Here is a 25,541-nt window from a genome sequence, read left to right on the forward strand (position 1 = left end):
TGTTTTCTCGCCAAAAACGTGTTTTCCCGCCAAAACAGCAAAAACCTGTTTTCTCGCCAAAACCAAAAATTTGTATTTTCCCGCCAAAATCGAAAAATATTGCTTTCCCGCCATAACCGAAAAATTTTGTTTTCCACCAAAACATAAAAAATGTGTTTTCTCGCTAAAACCGAAAAAACCTGTTTTCCCGCCCAACCCGCAAAAAGAAAACTTTGAAATAATTCTAATGTAAATATATTAAACTAAATAATTAAATGTAATATAGTTAAAATTAATATTAAACATATGATTAAATTAACACAAGGATATTTTGGTAATTTCTTTACTAAACTCATTTGAATGGAAATGAAAATAATAAAACAAACATAAGATCCATTTAGATGATTCATCTAGATGAGCTACGTGGATGGACAAACAAACAATCACAAAAATCTGAATGAATCATTTGAATAGATCATACAAATGAATCATTTGGATGGACATGGCAAATGGTGAAACAAACAGCTCCTTCCTCGAAGTTTCTATCATCCATTAGCTTCTCAAAACCCTGCATTAACCAACAACGTGTACTTAGACAAACTTTGCAACAAAAACCCACGTTAAAGAGAAAAGGAGGAGGATTAGAACCTTTTCAAGAATGGCACAAGCATGAACCCCCAGGAGTTCCCTGTTGACAACTTCAAGCAGCTCATCCTGGAGTCTAGAGAAAAGGGGGAGGCTTTTGCATTTTTTCTTCTCCTCACCAACCCTTTGCTGCAAAAAAAGAAGAACAAAGTAGAGCTACTCAGGGGAAAATATACATTCACACAGCAACCTACATATGTAGGAAAGAGAAGAAATGGTACATCGACATGTTTCAAGTAGCGGGGAAGGTCAGAAGACTGTTCCAGGACTTGTTTTGCTTCTGCGGCGTAAAACTCAGCAGTGGAGTCAAGAAAAGGCTTCTCTAAGAAGCGCAATTCGCGGGAAACCGACCCATTAAGCATAAGCATAAGATTCTTTAGCAGACTCAGGTTAACAGACTTGCCTAGTCTGGAGAAAGAAAGATCAGTCAGTATATCCAACACCTAAAAATCATGATGACAGTAGACAATAGGAAAGTTATCTTTGATTCGTAATGAGAAGTAGAACGCTGGTTCGAACCTTGTCACGAACTTGAGAGGCCAAGAAGAGCTTTGTGGGTAAAAGCTCAAAACCCAAATCCCAAACTTTTCTTTCAAGAAATTTTATCCGACCTTAAACCCCACCAATGCTACAGATGAGCTTAAATTTCTCACCGTACTCCAGCCAAAATTTCTCCAAGGGAAGCAAGAGAAGAGAGGGATCATCATCATCATCATTGCAATGCACTGCCAAAGACTCCAGGGTTGTGGAAATATATGCCCCACATTCCTCTACAATCAGTTTGAAAAGGGCTTCTCCTACTTTATTCTCGAAACAACAAGAAGATACTTGGTAAATCTTAGCGAAGCTGAAATGGTCAGTGTCCTCTTCATCTAAGATGCTTGTGAGCGCTGGCTTTAGAAACTTCCAAGCGTCGTCCAAGTAAACTTTGGGGTCAGAAGTCAGCTGACGGATATCAAAAACAAACATGAAGATAGCCAATAAGCACACAAACACATAAGCAAGAGAATTAGAGTTTTGAATTAGAGATTACGTTTATTAATGACTGAGGTTGAGCTTGAAAACTCGCACAGCAGGGGAGATATTCGGAGGAGGATTCACCATAGCCGATTCCAAATTAACAACATCGTTTGGATATTCAGCGTCATGGTCTGTGTCCGTCTCCTCCCCATCGCTGATTGAGCATCTGATGGGCGGTGGAGCCAAATCGGACTCATTGGCCGTCTCTTGATTACCGATCGGAGGAATAGGAAGAGTAGGCAAAAAGAAAAGATAACAAACAGCAATTTCATCAATTGAAGGAGAGAGTCGGTCGTGCCCTCTCGCCTTTTAGGGTTGCCGCCAAAACAAATTAACAACCAAAATTTATAATAAAAACGCTACAAATAAATAAGAGATGCTTAAGAAATTGCAAAACTTATTTGATAATAAAAAACGCTTTAAATAATTATCAGTTTTCCTTCCTTTTTTTTATATTTTATACTATATTTCCTTTCTTGTTCAAAACCCATAAAAACAAAAAAAAAACTTTAAATATTCACATTTATATAGGATTAGGTTGTAAACTTTTAACCTAACAACATCAAAAAAAAAAAAAGAGAGATAGAGAAAGAGAGATCTGGTTTTCCGCCCGATGGAGGGGCTTTCACAGCCACCATCGGTCTGGCGTTGTGTTTCTTTGTTCGTTTTGGATTCTTTACTCGGTTGGATGTGCTTGGTTTTGAGAAGTAGGGAGCGTATTTCTCTTTTTAACTTGGTTTCCGGAAGGTGGAGGCTTATATAGCTCCGCTGTTACCGGTTCTTGTCCTCGGGGGGTGGAGGCTCTCTTAGCTCCGCGTCGTCGGCATATGTGGCCTTTGTCTATGAAGGCGTTTGGTGGGTTTGGCTATGCAGGAGTCGTTGTAGTCGGCTCGGGGTGTCCCGAGAGATGGAGGTGGTGGTTCTAGGGCTTCCGGTTTTATTTCCCTTTTCTTGTGTGCTTGGTGGTCGGATGAGATCTCGATTTGTTTGATGACGCTCTCCGACGGACTGAAGATGGATCTGAGTGTGGTGGCTTCGTTTGAAGGATGAGATCTCGATCAAGATAGATTGATGCTCTCCGTTGGAAAAAGCGAGAATGATGAAGTAGTATGCGGCGGATGAGATCTCAATTCGTTCGATGAAGGTTCTCCGTGGTACGATGATCGGAAGATTAAGAGGTCGCGATGTTGCTGTAGGTCCGGTGGGATCTGGTAAAGTTGCAGAGTTTGTGTGGGGCATGCGGCTACTAGGGTTTTCGTTTTGTTGGGCTTTAGGCCCGTAGTGTGGTTTGTTAGTTGCTCCATTTGCTTAAGTCTTTTTTGTTTTTGTTACTTTTCTGGTTGGTGGGCTTTATCCGTGGGCTTGGCCCTTTAATTAATAAAAATATCGAAGAAAAAAAATAGGATTCGGTTTTTTCATATTATTTTCACAAAACACAATAGTACGGAAGATATATAAGTGCATGGGAGATATATATATATATATATATATATATATATATATATAAGCTCGAAGGACTTATGCGCCGGTAGTTTATCCACACTATGTAGTCATGATTCTATTTTTTCTTCTTTACTATTCTTAGATTACACATAGTCTAGCATATCATAATAGTAGTAGATCTATTATTCTTCTGTAAAAGTCAAATCTCATAAAAAATAAATAAATTGAGATTTCATTTAAAAAAACCCATAAAACAAAAAGAACTACAAATATTCACACTTATATAAGATTAGATTATCTCATATTATTTTCGCAAAACACAATAGCATGGGAGACATATAATAGTATCGGAGATCTATATAAATATTACTTAAAAGTTTTCGTCAATTTCAATGAAAATCCAACTAAAAAAGTGAGAAAAATTAACTTAAAAGTATCGATCCCAAAAACATTCTCAGCCACTAATCTACATGGAACAATTGAGAATTAAGGGCCCAAAAATACTTGTAATTATCATGGACTTAAGGCAAAAGCCTTTTTCCTTACACTGTAGGCACGCCCTGATGAGGGAGAGAACAATTCATAATCCCTTATAGTTAAAGTAAAGAAACATCCAAAAGCAACATGGCCTAAATTCAATCGTGGCAACCAATGACTTGTCGGAAGAGGCACTGAGCTTCCTAATTCTAACATCTCCTCGGGGAATGGATCATCCAGCATAGGTAAAACGACAGACATTCCAAGACCTTCAAAACACTTTTGGGCAGTCTTCTCCAACAAAGGATCTTCGGAAAAGTAAGTAAAACATATCTTATCAACGTGAGCCTTGAACTCAGTCAATGATGAGCCTTCTTCCTTTAAAATCTTCTCTCCAGTTTGACAAATGTAGGAGCTCAGTGCATTGTTGATATGACACACTAAATCCGCCTGGCAGAACAGATCATACATCATACGAAGGGCCTCCCAGGGTCTCTCATCCATTAGCTTCTCAAAACCCTGCAACCAACCACATGTATTTAGACAAACTTTGCAACAAAAACCCACATAAAGAGAAAAGGAGGAGGAAAGAACCTTTTCAAGAATGGCATAAGCATGAACCCCCAGGAGTTCCCTGTTGACAAAACTTGGAGCAGCTCATCCCGGAATATAAAGAGAAGGGGGAGGCTTCCGCATTTTTTCTTCTCCTCATCAACCCTTTGCTGCAAAAAGAAGAACAAGGTAGAGCTATTCAGGGGAAAATACATTCACACAACAACCTACATATGTAGGAAAGAGAAGAAATGGTACATCGACATGTGGAAATATATTCACCACAGACCTCTAGAATCAGGTTGGAAAGGGCTTCCCCTGACTTATTCCACCATGTCTTACCAACAGCCTGTGCAAAATAGCTATTAATTAAGAACGAACGAAGAATAATAATAATCAAAGTAAGGGAAACAACAAGAAGGTACATTGTTAATCTCAGCGAAGCTGAAATGGTCAGTGTCCTCTTCATGTAAGATGCTTTTGAGAGCTGGCTCTAGAAGTTTCCAAGCCTTGTCCAATAAAACTTTGGGGTCAGCTGACAGATATCAAAAACATAAAGATAGCCAAATAAGCCCACAAACACATAAGAATCGAAGAAAAGAGTTTTGAATACACAGTACGTTTAGTACGGCAGAGGTTGAGATTGAAAACTAGCGGAGTAGGGGAGATATTCGGAGGATCGTCGTCGTCACTAATTGAGGATGGTGGATTCACCATAGCCGATTCCAATTTAACAACATCGTTTGGGATATTCAGCGTCATGGAAAATATACAAAGGAAATTGTTTAGCGTTGTTGCCTCTTGCCTTGTAGGGTTGTTGCCAAAATAAAAACAAATTAACATGGAAGAATTATGGTAAGAAACTCTATAAATAAATAATGCTAGAGAACTATATAATTTTATTAATTTATCAAATTTTTCTTTTTACATTTTTTTATTTTAAAATATATTTTCAAAAAATAAGGAAAACTTCTTAATTTCACTATATAAATTAATTAAATTATGTAATTCGACTTTTATATTATTTTATGTATATATTTTATTATATCAAACTTGGTTTCTCAAATTTACTAAATATTTTTTATATAATTAACATTTTAAACTTTATTTTTTATATAATTAACATTTTAAACTTTATTTTTGCTAATTAAATAGTTTTTATATTTCTTCATAAAATTCTTTTTAAAAACGGAAATTTACTATCAAATAGGTTTTAGAATTTTCATTTGGTTGAGATTTATAAAAAGGAAAACTAATAACTAATGTAGAATAATTTTTTGAAATGTATTACAATCATGTTAATTAGCAAATGATCCTCATGTAACAGTAATATTCTTTTCTAAAATTCTTAACAAACGAAATTGTTAAAGTGTATTCGATAGTAGATTACATTTTTCAAATCCTAAGCAATAGAGATTTGTAAAATAAAATATTCAAATATTTCCTTATAATAACATTTTTCCATGTTTAATAGTAATTCCCTAGTATTTGTTAAAAACATAAACTAAAAAACACTACCAATACTCACATTTATATATAAGACTAAGTTCTCTCATATTTTTTGACCAAACACATACAATAAATAAGTTTTTCCTTTTTGAAATGCTCTAAACTTTCTCTTCTACTATCCTTACTACATCTTATGATGATATCATAATGTCGTGAATTCATGTCGCTATTATGCTTATGCGTTTGTTCGTAGACATCTAATTTAATCTATTAATTTATGATCCTATTTTTATCTACTGTTAAACAATGTTATTTTAGTTTTTAACCTATTCCTTTTTTCATTAACAGATAATATGTATTTGAGAATTCTGTTACATTAACATATATTTGTTTTTAATAATTTGACTAACAGCTAAAGAATTGGAAAGATCAATACAATCTAAACTGAACATAAACCAAATATCACTACAATCTAGCAACTTCATATATTATAACAAAAACTTATATTATTTATGAAATGTATTCTGTAATTCTCAAATCAAGATTTATTAATATGAAGCTAAATATTCATAATACAAGTTAAACATACAATTGTTTTTACACAAAGCAAAAAAATACAAATCTCCAAGTATTCTCACAGCATGTATTGTCAATTATTATATGTGAACACCAAACCTATACTATTAAAGACCCAAATATCCAAACAAAAAACAGATGATTTTAACGTTAAAATTGATATTTTGTGTATTGCAAAAAAAAATATTAATTCGTGTTCTAACTCGGGTACTATCCTAGTTGTTAGTTATAATGTCAATATTATAAGATGTAGCAAGCATAATATTAGAAGAAATTACAGTTGTATCAAAAAATAAAAAAAAGATGCAGTGGAGTCACAGCTGTGTTTCAAGTTCCGTATCTTACTATCTACGTATTGTACAATGTAAGTATCCAAAAAAAAGACCCGAAATGAGGTTAACATGCAGTGGAGTCACAGCTGTGTTTCAAGTTCCGTATCTTACTATCTACGTATTGTACGCTGATGGGAAGAGATGGTGAGTTTTTATTATTTACACATAATAATCTCTTTAAATGCCTAATCTGTTTCCTCTGCTTAGAATTCGAAATAAATTATGCCCATGCAATTTTGCGAGATTGTGTTTGTAGCTAATACTTAGCAAAATTTAAGTAAATTCCAAGCAAATTTGCAATGATTTTATAAGAACTTTTAGTGACATCTGTTTGGGGTGGGTTTCATCTATCTATCAACGCCCAACCTAACTTATTTAAGGCTCACTAAACAATCAAGTTCTTGGTGAAAATCAACTTTGGTGCTGCTTCAATTGCTAAAATCATATGCGCTAAACCACCCGATAAAAATCTAAATTGTCATGCTATGACTAATTCATAGTTAGTTTCTGAAGAAGTAAAATATGACACTAAATTGTCATGCTATGTTTTTTCAAATCCCAAGTAAATTTGCTTAGAATTCGAAAGAAATTATACCCATGCAATTTAGTTAGATTGTGTTTGTAGCTAATGCTTAGCAAAATTTAACTAAATTCTAAGCAAATTTGCAATGATTTTATAAGAAATTTTAAGTAAATTATAGTATCTTCGTAGTTACTAGAGAAGAGATATACGGATCATATGTTGGTCGTAACAAACATACATGGCTTCAAGAAACCCTGGCCCGAGAAACCTCTATTGACTTTTGAAACCCCTTTTGACTCTGATTTTTTTGTTCTTACTTTGTTTTTCTTCTGATGACTACCGATGTTGTTTGTTTCTCTCCCTTTTATTACTGTGATAGTCTTTTTGGACTGAAACCTTGTTGGACTACTTTTCAAGTTGAATGAAATCACCAGTATTAAAAAGAATGATGAAACATGGTTGAAAATTTTGTAACTAGAAACGTGTACTCTTTATGCATGAATTGTTAGTCCGAGATGTGAAATTTGATTAATAAAATAGGTTTATATTGCGTTGTAAGAGCATATGCAACGGTGGACTCCTTCTTGGAGTCCTTACCACTATTTTAGTTTTTTTTTTTTGTTTGAATAGTTAAAGATTCTAGTAAAAATAGTGTGTCCAATAGTGATCCCCGATTAGGAGTCCTTACACATATATACATATTTCCCTCCATCCAATGAGACGCGGCCACGTCACTAAGGACTTGATCCTTAAACTCCTTGTCTAAGGATTGCTCCTTACCGAATTGGGCTTTGATAATATTATTTTATCTGGATTCGCCTAGGATATAGCGCTAAGGATTCGTCTAAATGAACCGCCGTTGCGGATGCTCTAACTCACAATTAGAGAGATGCTTTATTCAACTTCCTCATCATTCCTCGCCCAAAACAATCAGAGGTTTTTGAACCAAATCCAAAAAGAGCTAAACCGCCAAAGTATATTTCAATAGTTGCCCATGAAGATATATGGATTTATATGACCAAAAAACAACCACGAACCTTAGCAATCAAACTCAATAACAATTATGTCAATCGCCATTAAAAACTAGAAAATTGCAGGAGAAAGGATCAGAAAATAGGCTTGATTTCCTCTGATGAGAGTAAATATAAAATCGCTCAGTATAATCAAATTCGATCATCTGGGGAAATTGTCATCACCTCCAATTCTCCATAAGTTAAATATTTAAAAAACTTTATTATAATGCACCAACATAGTTAATGTAATTAAAATCAAATAAAAAGGGAGAAGGATTAGACTAATTGGCTTGACTGTCCTCTGATGGGAGGAAGTTCTATTCGCTCAGTATAATCAGATTCGATCATCTGGGGAAATTGTCATCATCTCCATTACCTCCATATATACATATTTTCCTCCATCCAATGAGACGCGACCACGTCACTAAGGACTTGATCCTTAAACTCCTTGTCTAAGGATTGCTCCTTACCGAATTGGGCTTTGATAATATTATTTTATCTGGATTCGCCTAGGATATAGCGCTAAGGATTCGTCTAAATGAACCGCCGTTGCGGATGCTCTAACTCACAATTAGAGAGATGCTTTATTCAACTTCCTCATCATTCCTCGCCCAAAACAATCAGAGGTTTTTGAACCAAATCCAAAAAGAGCTAAACCGCCAAAGTATATTTCAATAGTTGCCCATGAAGATATATGGATTTATATGACCAAAAAACAACCACGAACCTTAGCAATCAAACTCAATAACAATTATGTCAATCGCCATTAAAAACTAGAAAATTGCAGGAGAAAGGATCAGAAAATAGGCTTGATTTCCTCTGATGAGAGTAAATATAAAATCGCTCAGTATAATCAAATTCGATCATCTGGGGAAATTGTCATCACCTCCAATTCTCCATAAGTTAAATATTTAAAAAACTTTATTATAATGCACCAACATAGTTAATGTAATTAAAATCAAATAAAAAGGGAGAAGGATTAGACTAATTGGCTTGACTGTCCTCTGATGGGAGGAAGTTCTATTCGCTCAGTATAATCAGATTCGATCATCTGGGGAAATTGTCATCATCTCCATTACCTCCATATATACATATTTTCCTCCATCCAATGAGACGCGACCACGTCACTAAGGACTTGATCCTTAAACTCCTTGTCTAAGGATTGCTCCTTACCGAATTGGGCTTTGATAATATTATTTTATCTGGATTCGCCTAGGATATAGCGCTAAGGATTCGTCTAAATGAACCGCCGTTGCGGATGCTCTAACTCACAATTAGAGAGATGCTTTATTCAACTTCCTCATCATTCCTCGCCCAAAACAATCAGAGGTTTTTGAACCAAATCCAAAAAGAGCTAAACCGCCAAAGTATATTTCAATAGTTGCCCATGAAGATATATGGATTTATATGACCAAAAAACAACCACGAACCTTAGCAATCAAACTCAATAACAATTATGTCAATCGCCATTAAAAACTAGAAAATTGCAGGAGAAAGGATCAGAAAATAGGCTTGATTTCCTCTGATGAGAGTAAATATAAAATCGCTCAGTATAATCAAATTCGATCATCTGGGGAAATTGTCATCACCTCCAATTCTCCATAAGTTAAATATTTAAAAAACTTTATTATAATGCACCAACATAGTTAATGTAATTAAAATCAAATAAAAAGGGAGAAGGATTAGACTAATTGGCTTGACTGTCCTCTGATGGGAGGAAGTTCTATTCGCTCAGTATAATCAGATTCGATCATCTGGGGAAATTGTCATCATCTCCATTACCTCCATATATACATATTTTCCTCCATCCAATGAGACGCGACCACGTCACTAAGGACTTGATCCTTAAACTCCTTGTCTAAGGATTGCTCCTTACCGAATTGGGCTTTGATAATATTATTTTATCTGGATTCGCCTAGGATATAGCGCTAAGGATTCGTCTAAATGAACCGCCGTTGCGGATGCTCTAACTCACAATTAGAGAGATGCTTTATTCAACTTCCTCATCATTCCTCGCCCAAAACAATCAGAGGTTTTTGAACCAAATCCAAAAAGAGCTAAACCGCCAAAGTATATTTCAATAGTTGCCCATGAAGATATATGGATTTATATGACCAAAAAACAACCACGAACCTTAGCAATCAAACTCAATAACAATTATGTCAATCGCCATTAAAAACTAGAAAATTGCAGGAGAAAGGATCAGAAAATAGGCTTGATTTCCTCTGATGAGAGTAAATATAAAATCGCTCAGTATAATCAAATTCGATCATCTGGGGAAATTGTCATCACCTCCAATTCTCCATAAGTTAAATATTTAAAAAACTTTATTATAATGCACCAACATAGTTAATGTAATTAAAATCAAATAAAAAGGGAGAAGGATTAGACTAATTGGCTTGACTGTCCTCTGATGGGAGGAAGTTCTAATCGCTCAGTATAATCAAATTCGATCATCTGGGGAAATTGTCATCATCTCCATTACCTCCATATATACATATTTTCCTCCATCCAATGAGACGCGACCACGTCACTAAGGACTTGATCCTTAAACTCCTTGTCTAAGGATTGCTCCTTACCGAATTGGGCTTTGATAATATTATTTTATCTGGATTCGCCTAGGATATAGCGCTAAGGATTCGTCTAAATGAACCGCCGTTGCGGATGCTCTAACTCACAATTAGAGAGATGCTTTATTCAACTTCCTCATCATTCCTCGCCCAAAACAATCAGAGGTTTTTGAACCAAATCCAAAAAGAGCTAAACCGCCAAAGTATATTTCAATAGTTGCCCATGAAGATATATGGATTTATATGACCAAAAAACAACCACGAACCTTAGCAATCAAACTCAATAACAATTATGTCAATCGCCATTAAAAACTAGAAAATTGCAGGAGAAAGGATCAGAAAATAGGCTTGATTTCCTCTGATGAGAGTAAATATAAAATCGCTCAGTATAATCAAATTCGATCATCTGGGGAAATTGTCATCAACATCCAATTCTCCATAAGTTAAATATTTAAAAAACTTTATTATAATGCACCAACATAGTTAATGTAATTAAAATCAAATAAAAAGGGAGAAGGATCAGACTAATTGGCTTGACTGTCCTCTGATGGGAGGAAGTTCTATTCGCTCAGTATAATCAGATTCGATCATCTGGGGAAATTGTCATCATCTCCATTACCTCCCCCCCCCCCAAACAAAAACAGTGTCGGAAAACTATATTCAGACAATCAAACTCCAGATCCTAAGCTGTCTAGACCGAAACATATACAGATAAGATTTCCCCTAAACTGCAAACTCGTGATGGTTGAAAAACACAGAGGCTTTTCGTATAAAAGCCAAAAACGAATAGCAGAAACAGGGAACTACTATGGCGTCAGCTCATACGCAGCGGACATGAACAAGAACGGTGGTAATCAGTTAAAAGTGACGCGGACAAGCAAAATTGACATAAACATTTAAGTGGAAATTCAAGAGCACAGAGAATGGATCTAGCGGAAAGATAAACTCAACGGCTGAGTTTATTGAGATTCAGGTTTAGGCAAAAGGTTTTTATAAGAACCAATCAGATGAGGCGGTTGTCATAAAACCCTAATAACCCGCGTGTTATTCAAGTGACTCGTTGTTTGTGTAAATTGCTATTTGGGCCTCGTACATTATGGGCCTTCGGAAAGTGGTTACTACTTTAAAATATTTGATCAATTCGGTTCTTTTTTATATTCCTGGAAAATAAATTCTCTAGAAATCAAAATAGACTATGAGAAAATTTCACAAACAAAAAATAGATTATGATTATGTCTAATATGATATTTAAATATATTGAGCCTGTTTATCGAGCAAGAATTTCAAATTAACACTATAATAATGCATAACAATATAATAATGCATAACAATTTCAAAAACTTAAAAAAAAAAAACTATTTGAAAGAATTGCCCATATAATTATGCATAACAAATCTTTTTCTTCCCCAATAATTTTTAACAATGACAATGGAATCAATCTACATATATATAGTATACAATGCGTAATAGTATAAATGTATATCCTCTCTTCTTTTTCAAAAGGGGTATACCACAATTGTATTGAATATAAATAAATCATAAAATAATTGTGAGACCTTTGTAATAACGTTTTGCAACTAAACTAATCTGCTTCAATTTCATCTTGGCAACATTTTCAGCCTTCTTGAACCAAGAATCCTTGTCTTCTTCTTCAGTAAACATTGTTCTCTCTTCAATTCCTTGAACCGGATTTATGTGAATTTTCAAAACCTGTGACGGTACGACTTGATAGTATAAAACTTCACTTGTTTGACGTGTACAAATGAGCATTTTGTGGTCTACTCTAATGTCTTCTTCGATCGTTGTCTTGTCGTCTGCGTCTCCTTCAACTTGGTTTTCGAACGAGAAAAAATCATCGATCTCTATGTTGTTGATAGTATTGGTCCGAGGCCCGCCTGTAATATTAAAACAAATACACGATATATGATTTACTCAACATTTCTATATATGTGGTAGCAGTTCTGTAATTTGCTATTTAATACTATATCATACCCACCAAAACATTCAAGATCTTGGTCATTATCCTCAAAACTTGGCAAAATCTCGTCTTGATTTATAAAACTCTGCTGTCAAGGAATGCATAAGTTAGAGAGAGGATTCATGGCTTGGACTTAGACTTTAGAACAAAGAATATAAATGACGATTTCACATTAATGATTATGAGATATGATGTTAATTACCTGTTTCAGACTCCCGCTAGACGTTTTCATCCATGTGGAATTCCCAGCATTGAGGAGCTGTTCCTCGAGATTTCCAATGTGTATTAAATGATCATCAACGTTGTTGTTATAGAGCTGGTTGGAGTTACTTGCAGCGAAAGTAAAGTCGTTGAAACCGTATTGACCGCTGTTTTGATTAGTTCCATTGGAGAAATCGCTGGTTTGAATTGGCGAGCCTTCTACTCGCAATGGTGGCAATGACATCTGATGTTGCAACATCCCACATTCAATCTCTGTATTCACCTATACATACAATAGATTTAGATACGAAATTGATAATTTAATATAAACTATGGACTTATATTAGCTATATATATAAGCTTACATTTGGTTGAGTGAGGTAAGATCCATAAGGAGATCCGTAATTTGAAAAGCCTGTAGGCATGCCTTGTGCCATGTATTGTGACCAGTCATCATGATCACCGATTGCGTTTGTGTTTCCAAATTTTGGTTGGGTCTCGGTAGCGTTGTTATAATTAGGTAGAACTTGATGTGTACTTGAACTTATCTCAAGATCCGAACAAACATCAAAACTTGAGTTACCACTTACATTCGAACTCGTGTTTACGTAATGTTGATGATGATGATGCTGATGTTGATCTAATCTTGGTTTCGCTTCAACGATTATCTTCTTAAAAACACGGCAAAGTGCATATGCATCCTGAAATTTAAATGATAAACATCAATTAAAGTTATTTTCAAACGGTTTTGTCTTAATATATACAAGGAAATTATAATATGGACCGGTTTGGTTAAGTTTTCAACCTGCATGCCGAATGCAGTAGGCTCGCATTCAGTTTCATCGAGGCGATATTCATGCATGACCCAACCAGTTCTAATACCATGTGGTGCGCGTCCACGGTAATAAACTAATGTTTTCTTGGTTCCTATGGCTTGATCTTTCAAACTCACCCGCCGGTCTTTGCCCGTGGCTTTCCAATAACCGCCTTTTGTTGCCCGGTTTGTTCTTGAACCATTGGGGTACTTTCTGTCCCGTGGACTGAAGAAGTACCATTCTTGGTCTTTACTAGGAAGCAATGATTTCCCTGCCAATTTTTATAATTAATTAACTTTTGACAACACTTTATTGTATATTATTATTAGAAGCTTAGTTTTTTAGATAAGCCAATTTAATTTCTATGATTAATTCTCTTTATCTATCCCGTATGAAATATTAAGTTTGATAAGTTATTTACTGTTTCCAATAAAAACCCTAAAGTACAAAAATAGACAAACTATAACATAAAAGGAGTGGTGGTCGATGAAACTTTTTGACCAAAAGGAGATTATAAAAAGTCGATTGCGTCTGCTCTACTGAATACTACTATATGACTAAACTTAATTGTTTTTTAGAGAAATCAAACCGATAGTCCCAATCCAAAACTGATCTTACAAATATAATATAATTAGTACTGAATCAATGTTTAATTTCTGAAGTAGATTTGCAACTTCTTTTATTCGAAAGAAAATAAAATTGTAGAGGTTTAGAAGCGGATATGAATCGAAATGAAGGTATATATATATAGATGTATTAATTGTGGTCAAGTTAAAGTATTTTATGGTTTTCTTGGACATGTGATATTCTTATTCTTTTCTTCACTCTTAGACCACCCGCAACGGTATATTTTGAGGGTCCTTAGCACATAATCCTAGACTAATTGGAATAAAATAATTTAACAAAGCTCAGTTTGGTAAGGAGCAGTCCTAAATTAACAGGTTCAGAGGTTTTAAGGAGCAATTCCTTAGTGACGTGGCAAGCTCTTTTCTGATCATTATCGGAGCTAACGTCTTCCGATCACTTATAGAAACCACTTTAAAAACTCATTAAAAGATTAGAATTGCTATAGAAACTTGAAAAAAAAAATTTTAAAATGACTTATAGAAACCACTTTTAAAATTGATTAAAAGATTAGAATTGCTATAGAAAATTAATAATTATTGTATTTGGTGATGAAAATATATTTAAATCAGTAATTATTGTATTTTTATATATTTAATCATGTAATAAATAAATATTTAAATTTAACATGTTTTAATTTTTTTTTCTTCTTAATGATAGTTACTCATGCAAAAATAAATATCTTATTTTTACATGTTTTTTTTTTCTTAATGAAAGTTAATCATGCAAAATTAAATATTTAAATTTGACATGTTTTATTTTTTTTCTTAATGATAGTTAATCATGCAAAAATATATATTTTAATTTCACATGTTTTAAAATTTATTAATTTTTTATTCTTAAGGATTCCAAATTAGATAACACCATTGGACATACTAATTTGATTAGAGTTCTTAATTATTTAAAAAAAATACTTTAATATTCCTAAGGATTTCAATGGTGGTAACACCATTGGAGATGCTCTTATGTCTTGAACCTACGTTCAAACCCCTTTAAGCTCTTACGCCATAAAGGGTTCACGTACCGGATTATATATTGATAGATTGATATGTGGTTACTCATTAATGCACTTATAATTATTACCTGGCAAGTCCCATGGTTCACACTTGTATAGGTCGACTTCAGGAATAATCTCTAGCTCAATCTCTCGACCGTTGATCTTTCTTTTGAGATAGTATGTGATTAGTTCTTCATCCGTTGGGTGAAACCTAAAACCAGGAGGCAGCGAGACCGGGGCCATGAATATCTTCGGTTGACGATGATACTGAGACCTCTTGATCGATCGATTTAATATCAGATTCGAACAAAAAGATTTAACGAACGGTCTTGTTTCGAGAAAACTCTGACAAGACCGATCGTAGTGTTTGTAAATAATTAAAAGGAATGATTGAGTAGCCGAGATAATAGATTAGGAGAGAGATAATACGAAAGACTCGAAAGAAGAAAGAGAGAGAAGACAAATGTTTTGTGTTTTTTGTGTTGAGGCTTTGAACGCGCGGTATAGGTTTATAAATAAAGAGGAGAAAGACAAAAATTCATATAAAATAGTGAATAATTAAAGAAGATGATGCCACCCTCATAACAAAGTATATGTAACTAATAATATAAAGTTATAAAGAAAATACCCAATCTCTTCTCTTTTTGTTCTTTCTTACACATATTCTGATTCTCGCCATCGTTCTATTCAAGTTTGATGATATAGGTTGGAAGAAATTATAAGCTTTTGTATTTCTTACAAATGTAATGGATATTTCAGAATTAGGCAAACTAATTTTTTGAGAAAGAATTGTTTAAATTTAAAATCCACAAAGTTGCAAATTAAAACTTATATACAAAGACTATTCGTTATAAATTATGTACATTTCACACTTATTTTCCAATGTTTAGTAGTGGTTTTGGGATACCAGTAAAGTTTCAAATACATAGTTTTAATTTTATGATTTAACATTCATAACAGTGATAATATTTATATGAAAATGACCATAGTGTGTTAAACTATGCATAGACATGTCTTGACTGAATCTGGCGCTAGTAATAAAAGATTTGGGAACATAATGCAAAAAAAAAGAAAATCAGTATTTCTTTATCAAAATGGTCTCCTAGGGTATTCCATCCTTCTCCAAGTGTGTCGGTTTGGAATGTGTCCACGTGGCTATACATCATTGGATGCATGGGGGAACGAATCTTGTGTTAACCAATAGAAACTGGTTTCAGATCTCTTTATGTTTGGCGGCGCTTCTAACTGAAACTGTCTCTTTATGATTGTAAATTGTCTCCTTTGTATCTCCACTTGCGAATCGCCGACTCATTCGTTACTTCGTGATTACCGCAGAACAATATACAATCTCAATTGTAAATATATGTAAATATTTGTATTTTCTTGTAACCGATCCCGAACCGAATCCTAAACTGATCCCAATGTGGAGCAATTAATCTTATGAACTAAAAGGTAAATGAAATCGTGTTTCGGTTAGTTACTTCAGTTATGTATGTTGCGCACTTCTTAGAGAACATGTTGAATGATGTGTCCATACAGAAGCGCATGTGTAGTAGTAAAACATATCGCAGTTTATCTTCTTTTTAACGTGAAATTCTAGGTAATTTAATTAGCTCTGATCTCTTTTCCAAACATATTTGCTCTGATCTCGCGTCATCAGTTGAAGTATGATAATTGATTATATTTTGGTTACTTTGTGTGCAGTCTGGCAATTCTCAAGAAAACCTCTCCTACTACATCCACGAGAAAGTTCACAATCCTCATTGCTTCTCCAGATCATCATTCCTATATGTGATAATTGTTCTTGGGGTCCCTTGTTCTTATTCACTCATTTAGTTACAATATATTCCTCATTAATTACTTGCCACTAATTCTTTGTTTTTCCAAGTTTTTAAATGTGTTGTTGGTTTAAAACATGATCCTTCGTATGTAGTTTTTGAAAACTACATATGTGAAATATGATAACTGTCTTTCACTATAAAATTGTGAACAAAACAAAACGAGGATGAGACAAAGAAGATCGTAATTCGTCCATGAGCATATGTAACATCTAAACGACAACAAACACATGATAGTAATATATATACACAGGCATATAAGAGTATTAACTTTACAACCATATATAATTTTGTAGGTAAAGAGATGTACAAGCTGGGAGTCCACATGGTAGATCATGTGGGTCCAACTTGTGCCCATGTGAATAAATCCTTGGAGGCATTGATGGGCCAATCCCAGCATCGCTTCTAAGCTTTTCCCATCACCATCATCAACTTTTCTGTCATTTATTCAAACTCCATATTCCAGATCTATATCCAGTAGTTATATATACATATACTATACTACCATTAGCATATAACACAGACATATAATAACAAATTGGGTATACCCTTCTTTACACTTTTCCCTCACATGAATCCATCTTTTTGTTCTTTACTTATTAGTTTCTCCCTTTCACACAACATCTACAAATTAGCTAAAGATTGTTCATATATGCTTTATTAGCTAGTATTCCTACTATATACTGAGTTTTAACAATGAAATGTATTACTTATCTATAAACATATTATCACAATTAACAACTACAGTCTATTACTTATTATGTAAATATATAACGAGAAACATACTAAATAAAGAGTAAATTTACATGGTCGATGAGACAAAACGAGAAATAAGAACACCAATAGAGAAAAATGTCAAAACTTGGCTTGGCCGGTTTGCTGGTTCTATACGGGTTTACCGCTTTTTTCTTGATTTCCCGGTTAATGACCTCCCGTGTTTAGACCGCAAACCAAACCGAAAAGACATTCGCGTCACAATTAAACTTCACCATGAAACGACACCGTTATATTAACCACAAGAACCTCCCAAAACCTCTCCTCAATTCTTCATCCTCGTCTCAACACCACAACCATGGTCGACGGCGAAATTCAAATCCTACGCGGTTACGAGCTCCGTCTCCTGCGGTGCACCGTATCTTCACCACCGTCAGACTCTCCTCCCGAAACCCATCCGCAGGACTCTCTTATAAACTCCTTTTTGTCCCTAATCGAGTCCGGAGACTACCTCGGAGCTCTAGGCTCCGACGCTACTAAGCTAATACTAGGCGACGCCGAGTTGGACCTGGTTGACTCGGTTGATTCGGCTGAGCGAGTTTATTCCGAGCTTCTCGAAAAGGTGGAGTCTTTCGTGGTGAACGGTTCGTCGGATGGAATCGACAAGGCCCGCCGGGCTGTTATGGTGATGTGCTTAGCGATCGCGGCTGCTTTTTGGTTCACTCGTTGCAATTTGACCGGGTAAGTTGCCTAGTTATTGCAAAACTCAAACTTCACTGCTGTTACTAGTTGTTTTGTCGCCATATAATGTAGGCATAATCACTGCTGTTACTAGTTGTTAAAAACTTTTACTTGATTAACTAGATCAAAGCAAAAAATCACTTTTCAAAAAATAATATAGATGTTTTTATTACAAAAATCCAACCAGTTTTTGTGTTTTGTCGTTTTCAACTTGTTAGGCCGACAGATGGATCAACGAAGTGTTCGTTACCGTTTAAAGTATCAGAAAAAAGTAAGGAGTTAGTTGAATGGGAAAACTGGGCAAAGATTCAGCTCATGTCTGCAGGCTCTGACTTGCTCGGCAAGTTTTCTAATCTCCAGGTTACTATTTATATTTGGAAGCCCTTTTAAATTAGTTTTGATCTTTGTTCTGTAGTGAACTCTACCTAACCCACATCCTACTTTCTCTTTTTCCTGCAGCACTTAGTGTTTGCTAGAATGCTTCTGTTAAAGTTGAAAGATTTGTATGCTACTGAAACATTTGAACTAAGGAGTGTTTCTTGGTGGATTGTGAGAGTTTTGCTTATTCATCAAAGAGTTCTACATGAGCGATCTTCGTCTTTGTTTGATATGTTGCAAGTCTATATGGCTGAAGCTTTAGACTATTTTGGAGACTTGCAAAAAGTTGAAACCTATTGGGATGACAAGTTGCTGGAAGGAGAAGTTTCATCTATAACGTCAACCATCCATCTGGAAGCATTTGTCTTGCAATACATTTATGGAAGGGTTGATCCCTGTAGGTAAGTTAATCATTGAGACGGCGTCGTCTTTGCCTACTTCTTACATGTTTATAGCTTCTTATGGCATGGCATTATGTTATTAACACACACATATATTGTCAGGTTGCAGCTTGAATCTGCTAAAGCAGCATCAAAGCTGGAGCTCTCTGTTAGTGGGGCTTTTGGATTCCGTACTATTCACCAAGTAAGGCTATGAGATTTATTTATTTATTTTTGCTATATGTATTATTAAACTTTGTTATTCTAAGTACCTATGGTCTTTGTTGTAGGTAGAGCCAAAGGCACAAATGGTATTGGTAGCGAATACAAGCTCATCCAATGGGGACGTGAGGCTGGCCTCTGAAAAAGCTGATGTTGGATCTTATTATGAAGCTTGGGGAGGTGAAGCTCCTGAAGTATACATGACTCCCAAACTAGTGAACGATGAGGGTGAAGCTGGCAAAGACTCGGTGACGTTAAAACCAGTCGAACAGGCAATGGTTTTGGCTCAGTGCCTTTTAATTGAGAAGGGTAGTCGGAGCGATGAGATGCAAAGTAAGTAAAACCCAAATTCAAGTGTCATTTAAAACGTTTAGAGTAAGTGTTCTGTAGAGAGAGGTTTGATGCAAATATGGAGAGAATGATAGTAACTCTGTCCTTTAGTTTTATTTATATACTCTATATATTTTTTTCCTGCAGGATGGGATATGGCTCCCTATATTGAGGCAATTGACTCTCAAAAGTCAACATATTTTACTGTAAGCTACTATCTTTTCAGTTATTCACTTATCTCAGTTGACTAGTTTAAAAAGTGTTGATGTATAGAGAAGTTGGTTTCTCATTTTGTCATAAGCCAATGCAAGTGAAACAAACTGACTGACTTGTGTTCTTACGGACATGCTATTAGCTACGGTGTTTGTGTGACTTACTACGTGTTCGGTGGGAATCAACTCGGAGTCGTACAAAGGGACGTGCCCTGGAGATGGTGGATAAACTGGTATGTGTGCACTGTGCAGAGCATTGGCATTATCAAATTAGTTTGTTCTTCTTTTTTGAGGGATAAATTGTCTTCTATTAGGTTGAATCTATCAACAAGAGCGACCCAGGAGCATCAAAAAGGATCCCTTTATGCTTTGCAGTTCATCTCCCTACCATTCCTGCTTTGAGAAAGTAAGATATATTTTTTTACTTATGTCCATGTATAGAAATCCTTTTTTTTTTTTATAGTTTTTTTGCACTGTACCGATTTGATTATAAAAACAGGGAATACGGTGAACTTCTCGTGAGTTGCGGTTTGGTTGGGGAAGCAATCACAATATTCGAGAGCTTGGAATTGTGGGATAGTCTAATTCACTGCTACTGGTAAACTAAAGCTTCACTTGTTTTTTCCCTTTCCAATATGGCTTTATGTTATGCCGGTAAGCTTATGTTATGTCGATTTGAAACTTCAGCTTCCTGGGGAAGAAATCAGCGGCTGTGGATCTCATCAATGCGCAGCTTTTGGAAAGGCCAAATGACCCAAGATTATGGTATATATAAATCTTTGATATTTTCCTGTTGGTATGAAGAGCCGTAATCATTTTCTGAGTGGATATTTCTGTAACCTTGGTTTATACTACAAAGTTATATTTGGTTTCAGGTGTTCACTTGGTGATGTTACGAATAATGACTCCTGTTATGAAAAAGCCCTGGAGGTTTCAAATGATAAGTCAGTTCGTGCTAAGGTAGTTTGATACACAATAATGTAATCATCTTATATGTCCTCCTCTCTCAGTCCACGCTCTAATTATCTCACTCCATCTTGTAGCGTGCTCTTGCTCGCAGCGCATACAATCGCGGTGATTTCGAGAAGTCGCAGATGCTGTGGTATGTTTGAACAAATATGTTTTTAAACCCTTTAGGCCTGTGTACTGTTGCTATGTCTCATCTTTTCCCCTACTTCAGGGAGGCTGCAATGGCCTTGAATTCTCTGTACCCGGATGGTTGGTTTGCTCTTGGTGCTGCTGCATTGAAGGTATCATCCTATTCCATATTCTCTAATAGCTGAGTAGCAATATGTTCTCATTCCAAATGTCATTAGATAAACAAGATAGAAACTCGTCATTATCGCTTAGAGGGATACTAATTTAACATCTCCTACATTACTCCATAGGCTAGGGATGTTCAGAAAGCAATCGATGCATTCACTTTCGCTGTTCAACTTGATCCTGACAATGGAGAGGCCTGGAACAACATTGCTTGTCTGTAAGCACTTCACTGTCCACCTACTTTCACTATCACATTTACTATGGATGGTGCTGAATATAATTTATGGGTGCAGGCATATGATTAAAAAGAAGAGCAAAGAATCATTCGTTGCTTTCAAAGAAGCGCTTAAGTTCAAGTATCTCTCTTTCCCTTACCATTTATAATAACTCGAATTAAGATATTTGTAGTGTTACTAATTTCAAAACGACCGTGTATCAACAGGCGAGATAGCTGGCAGATGTGGGAGAACTTCAGCCATGTAGCTATGGATGTGGGAAACATTGATCAGGTAGATGCAACTAAACCACTTAAGATTTTTAATTCAGCACTTTGTATAAATGACTTAACTAGTAGTTCTCCCCTATATCGGTTTGATGGAGTTATATGAGTTGATTCATCTGTGTGTTGTTTTTTTTCCAGACCTTTGAAGCTATACAACAGATACTGAGAATGAGCAAAAACAAGAGGATTGATGTTGTTTTATTAGACCGTATAATGACAGAGTTAGAAAATAGGAATTCAGCATGTAAGTCATCATCTTCATCGGTTGGATCAGTAGAAACAGAACCGTGTGCTGCAACACCAGCTGAAACTCAGCGTCACTTAGAGTTGCTTGGGAAAATTATTCAGCAGGTTAGCAAACTATTTTGATAACTAGTATATGTATCTTTGTATCGTCTCATTGTCTAAGTTTTCATATATATGATTCTTGCCTGTGGATAAAATGTCTCTTATAGATTGTCCGAACAGAAAGTACATCTGAAATCTGGGGATTATATGCAAGATGGAGTAGAATCAAAGGAGATCTTATGGTATGCAGTGAGGCACTGTTGAAGCAAGTGCGATCATATCAGGTATTAATGGTCATGATTAATCGAAGCGTCTCTTTGATCTGTGAGCAGCGTTCTGAGTTCTATCTGATGATCTCTCCTTCTTAGGGATCAGAAGTGTGGAATGACAAAGAGCGTTTCAAGTTGTTTGCAAGAGCATCATTCGAGCTTTGCAGAGTCTACATGGAGATCTCAGTGTCCACAGGAAGCAGGCGAGAACTCTTTAGTGCTGAGATGCATTTGAAGAACACAATCAAACAAGTACGGACCAAAATTATCTTGCATTTATTATACACATGATACAAAACTGAATAAAGGGTGACGTGTGTAGGCCACAGTGAGCTTCACGGAGAGTGAAGAACTGAAGGAGCTTGAAAGTTGCCTTGAGGAGGTGAGAAATGTTATGAAGAAAGATATTTGAGACGATATAGATTAATAGAAAAAAATATTTATAGAATACCAGTGTTTTACAGTTACAGATTATGCAGAAATTTAAGCCTAGACAACAAACAGCTTGAACAAAAAAAACTGAAACAACAAATAAGAACACTTTGATGAACGTTATGAAGTTGAATGAATATTGAATTTAAGGACTTGAGTACCTGAGAAAATATCCTAGTTATAAATAGAGGCGAATCTCTTCTTGTGCTGCTTCTATAACCGTCTTTCTCTTCTTGTACGGACTAAATCCTCTTGAGTTGGACTCAGAGGTTTCTCTTCTTAGTTCAGAAAATGCAGACCTCTCGCTAGGTTTAAACTCCCATTGACATACCATCGTTTCAGGTTCTGAGCTCTTGTCCGTGTGTCCTGTATCATCCACCGAACCAGTGTTTGATCCAGTCGATGATCCTTCATTTTGGAAGGCCTTTTCTGAATCTAAGCATCTGTTTTCCACTTCTTCTTTCCTAGGAGGGACTTGTATCCAACAGCTCAAGAGTTCTTCTTGTGGTAATGGCTGAATCGGTGACTTGCAATAAGCTGTTGAAGTTGTTAGAGAAGAGGACATGTCTGAATCAGATACCAAAACTATCTTCCCAAAGAGTTTAAGGCTTTTCTTTGTTGGCTCCTTGATAGACCTCTCTCTTGGAAATAACTCCAGCTTCTGTACAAATTGATCAAACAAAGAGCATTAGCATTAAGCCTCTAAAGGTGTATATTCTTGCAGATGGGTTTTATTTTATTTTTGTCACCTACCAGAGTCTCAAGCTCTTCAGGTGCATTTGAAGTACTTGCAAGAGCAGCCTGAGGTGATGCAGAGGAAACTGGGGGCAAGCTTCTATCAGGTGAATGTGAATCAGAGGAATCCAAGGCTTCTGATCCAACAGGGGACAACACAGAGGTTGGAGATTGGTTGTCACGTTCTGAGGGAGAAACCGATCTACTTGCTTGATCTCCCTCGTTCCCCAACTTACGTGGGTAAGGATGCATTGGTCTTCTCTTGGGACGAGGAGGCGGTATCACAATGGGCTCCACCGAGCTCCCATTACTTCCTCCAGTTGCTTCTCGAGCAACCTGGGTAAACACACAACAGAACAAAGCTAAGTCAGAACAATGATCACTTGTTTAAGCACTTCTTGGTACTTTCTATGACAAAGGATATTAGACCTTAGAGAAGAACTTCTGAGCATGGCTTCGAATCTGAACAGCAGTCTTTGTGCCCACGTGTCCTTGTATTCGTCTCCATGCTCGGCCGTGTAATTTCAAGGCTTCAACAAACTTGTAGTGTTCTTCATCAGTCCATCTCTCTCTTTCTTTTGTTATAATGTATGGTTTCCTCACCTAAAAAAGAAAAAAAGACAAAACTGAGCCAAAGATCTTCACTTTAAGTAACAATTCTAACACATTAGAAGTGTCAAAAGAAGCAAAAACCTTGGGTGCATAGTCATTAAACTGTATCTGCGTATCTGAAGTTTCTTCAACTCTACTACTCGGAGAAGCTTTGGTACCCTGAAACCAATAAACACCAAGCCAAAAGGGGGAACCTTTAGGACAAAACATCATCTATAATTTGCTTACATACAAGTTCTGTACTTTACCAAAAGTGACATATGTATCCTTTACAAAAAACCAACGGTTTCAGTTGTATTCAGAGATTTTAATTACACGATTTAGCTTAGAGAAACTCATAACTCAAAAGAAACAAAAGAGCCTGCAAATGGACAGGCTTAGACTCTAACTTGAAGTTATTAAAAAAAACTCAACTTTGAGGTTTTTTTTTTCTTCTCTAAGCTCATAGACTCATTAGCTAAGGAGAAAGTAAGCAAATTAAACACGGCAAGATTTGAGTTCACACCTGAGCATTCACAGTCAACGAAGGAGACTTCATAAGTTTGCCTGAATAAGAAAACTAAGCTCAGCCAGAGTAAAAGAAAAGAGCAAGTTTGAAGAAGGAAAGAGCAAATGGAGAAAGCAGAGAGGAGAGAAATAAAAGTGTTTTTGGGGTCTGTGGAGGAAGGAAAGAGAGAGAAAAAATAGGAAGATAAAGAAGAGGATGCCACGTCAGCTTCTGCTATGTGCGCTTTTTCAATTTTTTTTTTTGTTTTTTCCAATATTTTATTGGAACGCTCGCGAAACCGATTAAATCTTGTGGTTCACTTTCAAAGGCCCCCTCCAATTGACACGTGCTGCTCGTTGGTACTTACTCGCTAATATTATTATTTTTATATAAATAAAAAGGATAATGGATAATATCGGGAAATATGGATTTTAATTACTGGACCAAGAAAATTTGAGCCGCCAGCTAAATATCTTTCGTCTTTAAATTATTAATACATGGTGTGGGTCGTCGCTCCATTACGAAAGTCTTGATACATACTACATAATATATGTTGCCATCATATTATTATAATTATTTTCAGCTTTTTCTTACTGTTACGTTTATCCAGGTCGTAATCAATCTTCTTAAATGTGTAAGATCATTTCTTAAATGGTTTTAAAGCATAAATACGACAACAAGAGCAAATAAGTAACTGTATGTAAATCAATGTAGTACTGGAGTGCACTTTTGTCCATGTCACTTATTCTTACATTTAAGATTTAGCCGACTGCTCTACGGAAAGTTGACACGTGAAAGGAGATATAGGTCACTCATATTCTTTTTTTTTTCTTATTACATGAAAAGCTCATCAGCCACATATTTTCCTTCTCGCTGTGCCTTAACACTGATTATTTGTTAGGCTTAGTGGTGATGTGGGAGTTAGGCAACTGATTATCTTACTG

The 25,541-nt window shown here is 35.6% G+C and overlaps 3 protein-coding genes and 1 pseudogene across 4 annotated transcripts; 1 reads left to right on the plus strand and 3 right to left on the minus strand.

Annotated features, from left to right (window-relative positions):
• Positions 1-454: 454 nt before the first annotated feature.
• Positions 455-1,741, minus strand: LOC106329700 (annotated as a pseudogene).
• A 10,248-nt stretch (positions 1,742-11,989) lies between these two features.
• On the minus strand, positions 11,990-15,615 carry LOC106332995 (NAC domain-containing protein 86-like). 2 transcript variants are annotated; one of them, XM_013771474.1, is made up of 6 exons: positions 15,281-15,615; positions 13,564-13,844; positions 13,124-13,459; positions 12,760-13,041; positions 12,576-12,642; positions 11,990-12,474 (listed from the first exon to the last, which is right to left on the minus strand). In XM_013771474.1, exons 1-6 carry the CDS (start codon positions 15,435-15,437, stop codon positions 12,116-12,118), a joined length of 1,482 nt encoding a protein of 493 aa, XP_013626928.1. In that variant the 5' UTR covers positions 15,438-15,615; the 3' UTR covers positions 11,990-12,115. The 2 variants fall into 2 exon arrangements, with proteins under 2 accessions (XP_013626928.1, XP_013626927.1); XM_013771473.1 differs by having other exon boundaries at positions 12,576-12,645.
• Positions 15,616-18,089: 2,474 nt separating this feature from the next.
• LOC106327995 (tetratricopeptide repeat protein 27 homolog) lies at positions 18,090-22,915 on the plus strand. The gene is made up of 20 exons (XM_013766339.1): positions 18,090-18,487; positions 18,706-18,847; positions 18,947-19,266; positions 19,369-19,450; positions 19,536-19,800; positions 19,945-20,003; positions 20,153-20,242; positions 20,324-20,415; positions 20,509-20,607; positions 20,697-20,774; positions 20,885-20,969; positions 21,053-21,111; positions 21,190-21,259; positions 21,398-21,489; positions 21,566-21,628; positions 21,715-21,781; positions 21,913-22,125; positions 22,230-22,346; positions 22,431-22,583; positions 22,654-22,915. Exons 1-20 carry the CDS (start codon positions 18,105-18,107, stop codon positions 22,741-22,743), a joined length of 2,619 nt encoding a protein of 872 aa, XP_013621793.1. The 5' UTR covers positions 18,090-18,104; the 3' UTR covers positions 22,744-22,915.
• On the minus strand, positions 22,755-24,787 carry LOC106327996 (protein REVEILLE 1-like). The gene is made up of 5 exons (XM_013766340.1): positions 24,616-24,787; positions 24,192-24,269; positions 23,928-24,101; positions 23,517-23,834; positions 22,755-23,424 (listed from the first exon to the last, which is right to left on the minus strand). Exons 1-5 carry the CDS (start codon positions 24,646-24,648, stop codon positions 22,942-22,944), a joined length of 1,086 nt encoding a protein of 361 aa, XP_013621794.1. The 5' UTR covers positions 24,649-24,787; the 3' UTR covers positions 22,755-22,941.
• Between the last annotated feature and the right edge of the window lie 754 nt (positions 24,788-25,541).

The sequence above is a fragment of the Brassica oleracea genome, chromosome C3, assembly GCF_000695525.1.
Source record: "Brassica oleracea var. oleracea cultivar TO1000 chromosome C3, BOL, whole genome shotgun sequence".
Classification (NCBI taxonomy): domain Eukaryota; kingdom Viridiplantae; phylum Streptophyta; class Magnoliopsida; order Brassicales; family Brassicaceae; genus Brassica; species Brassica oleracea.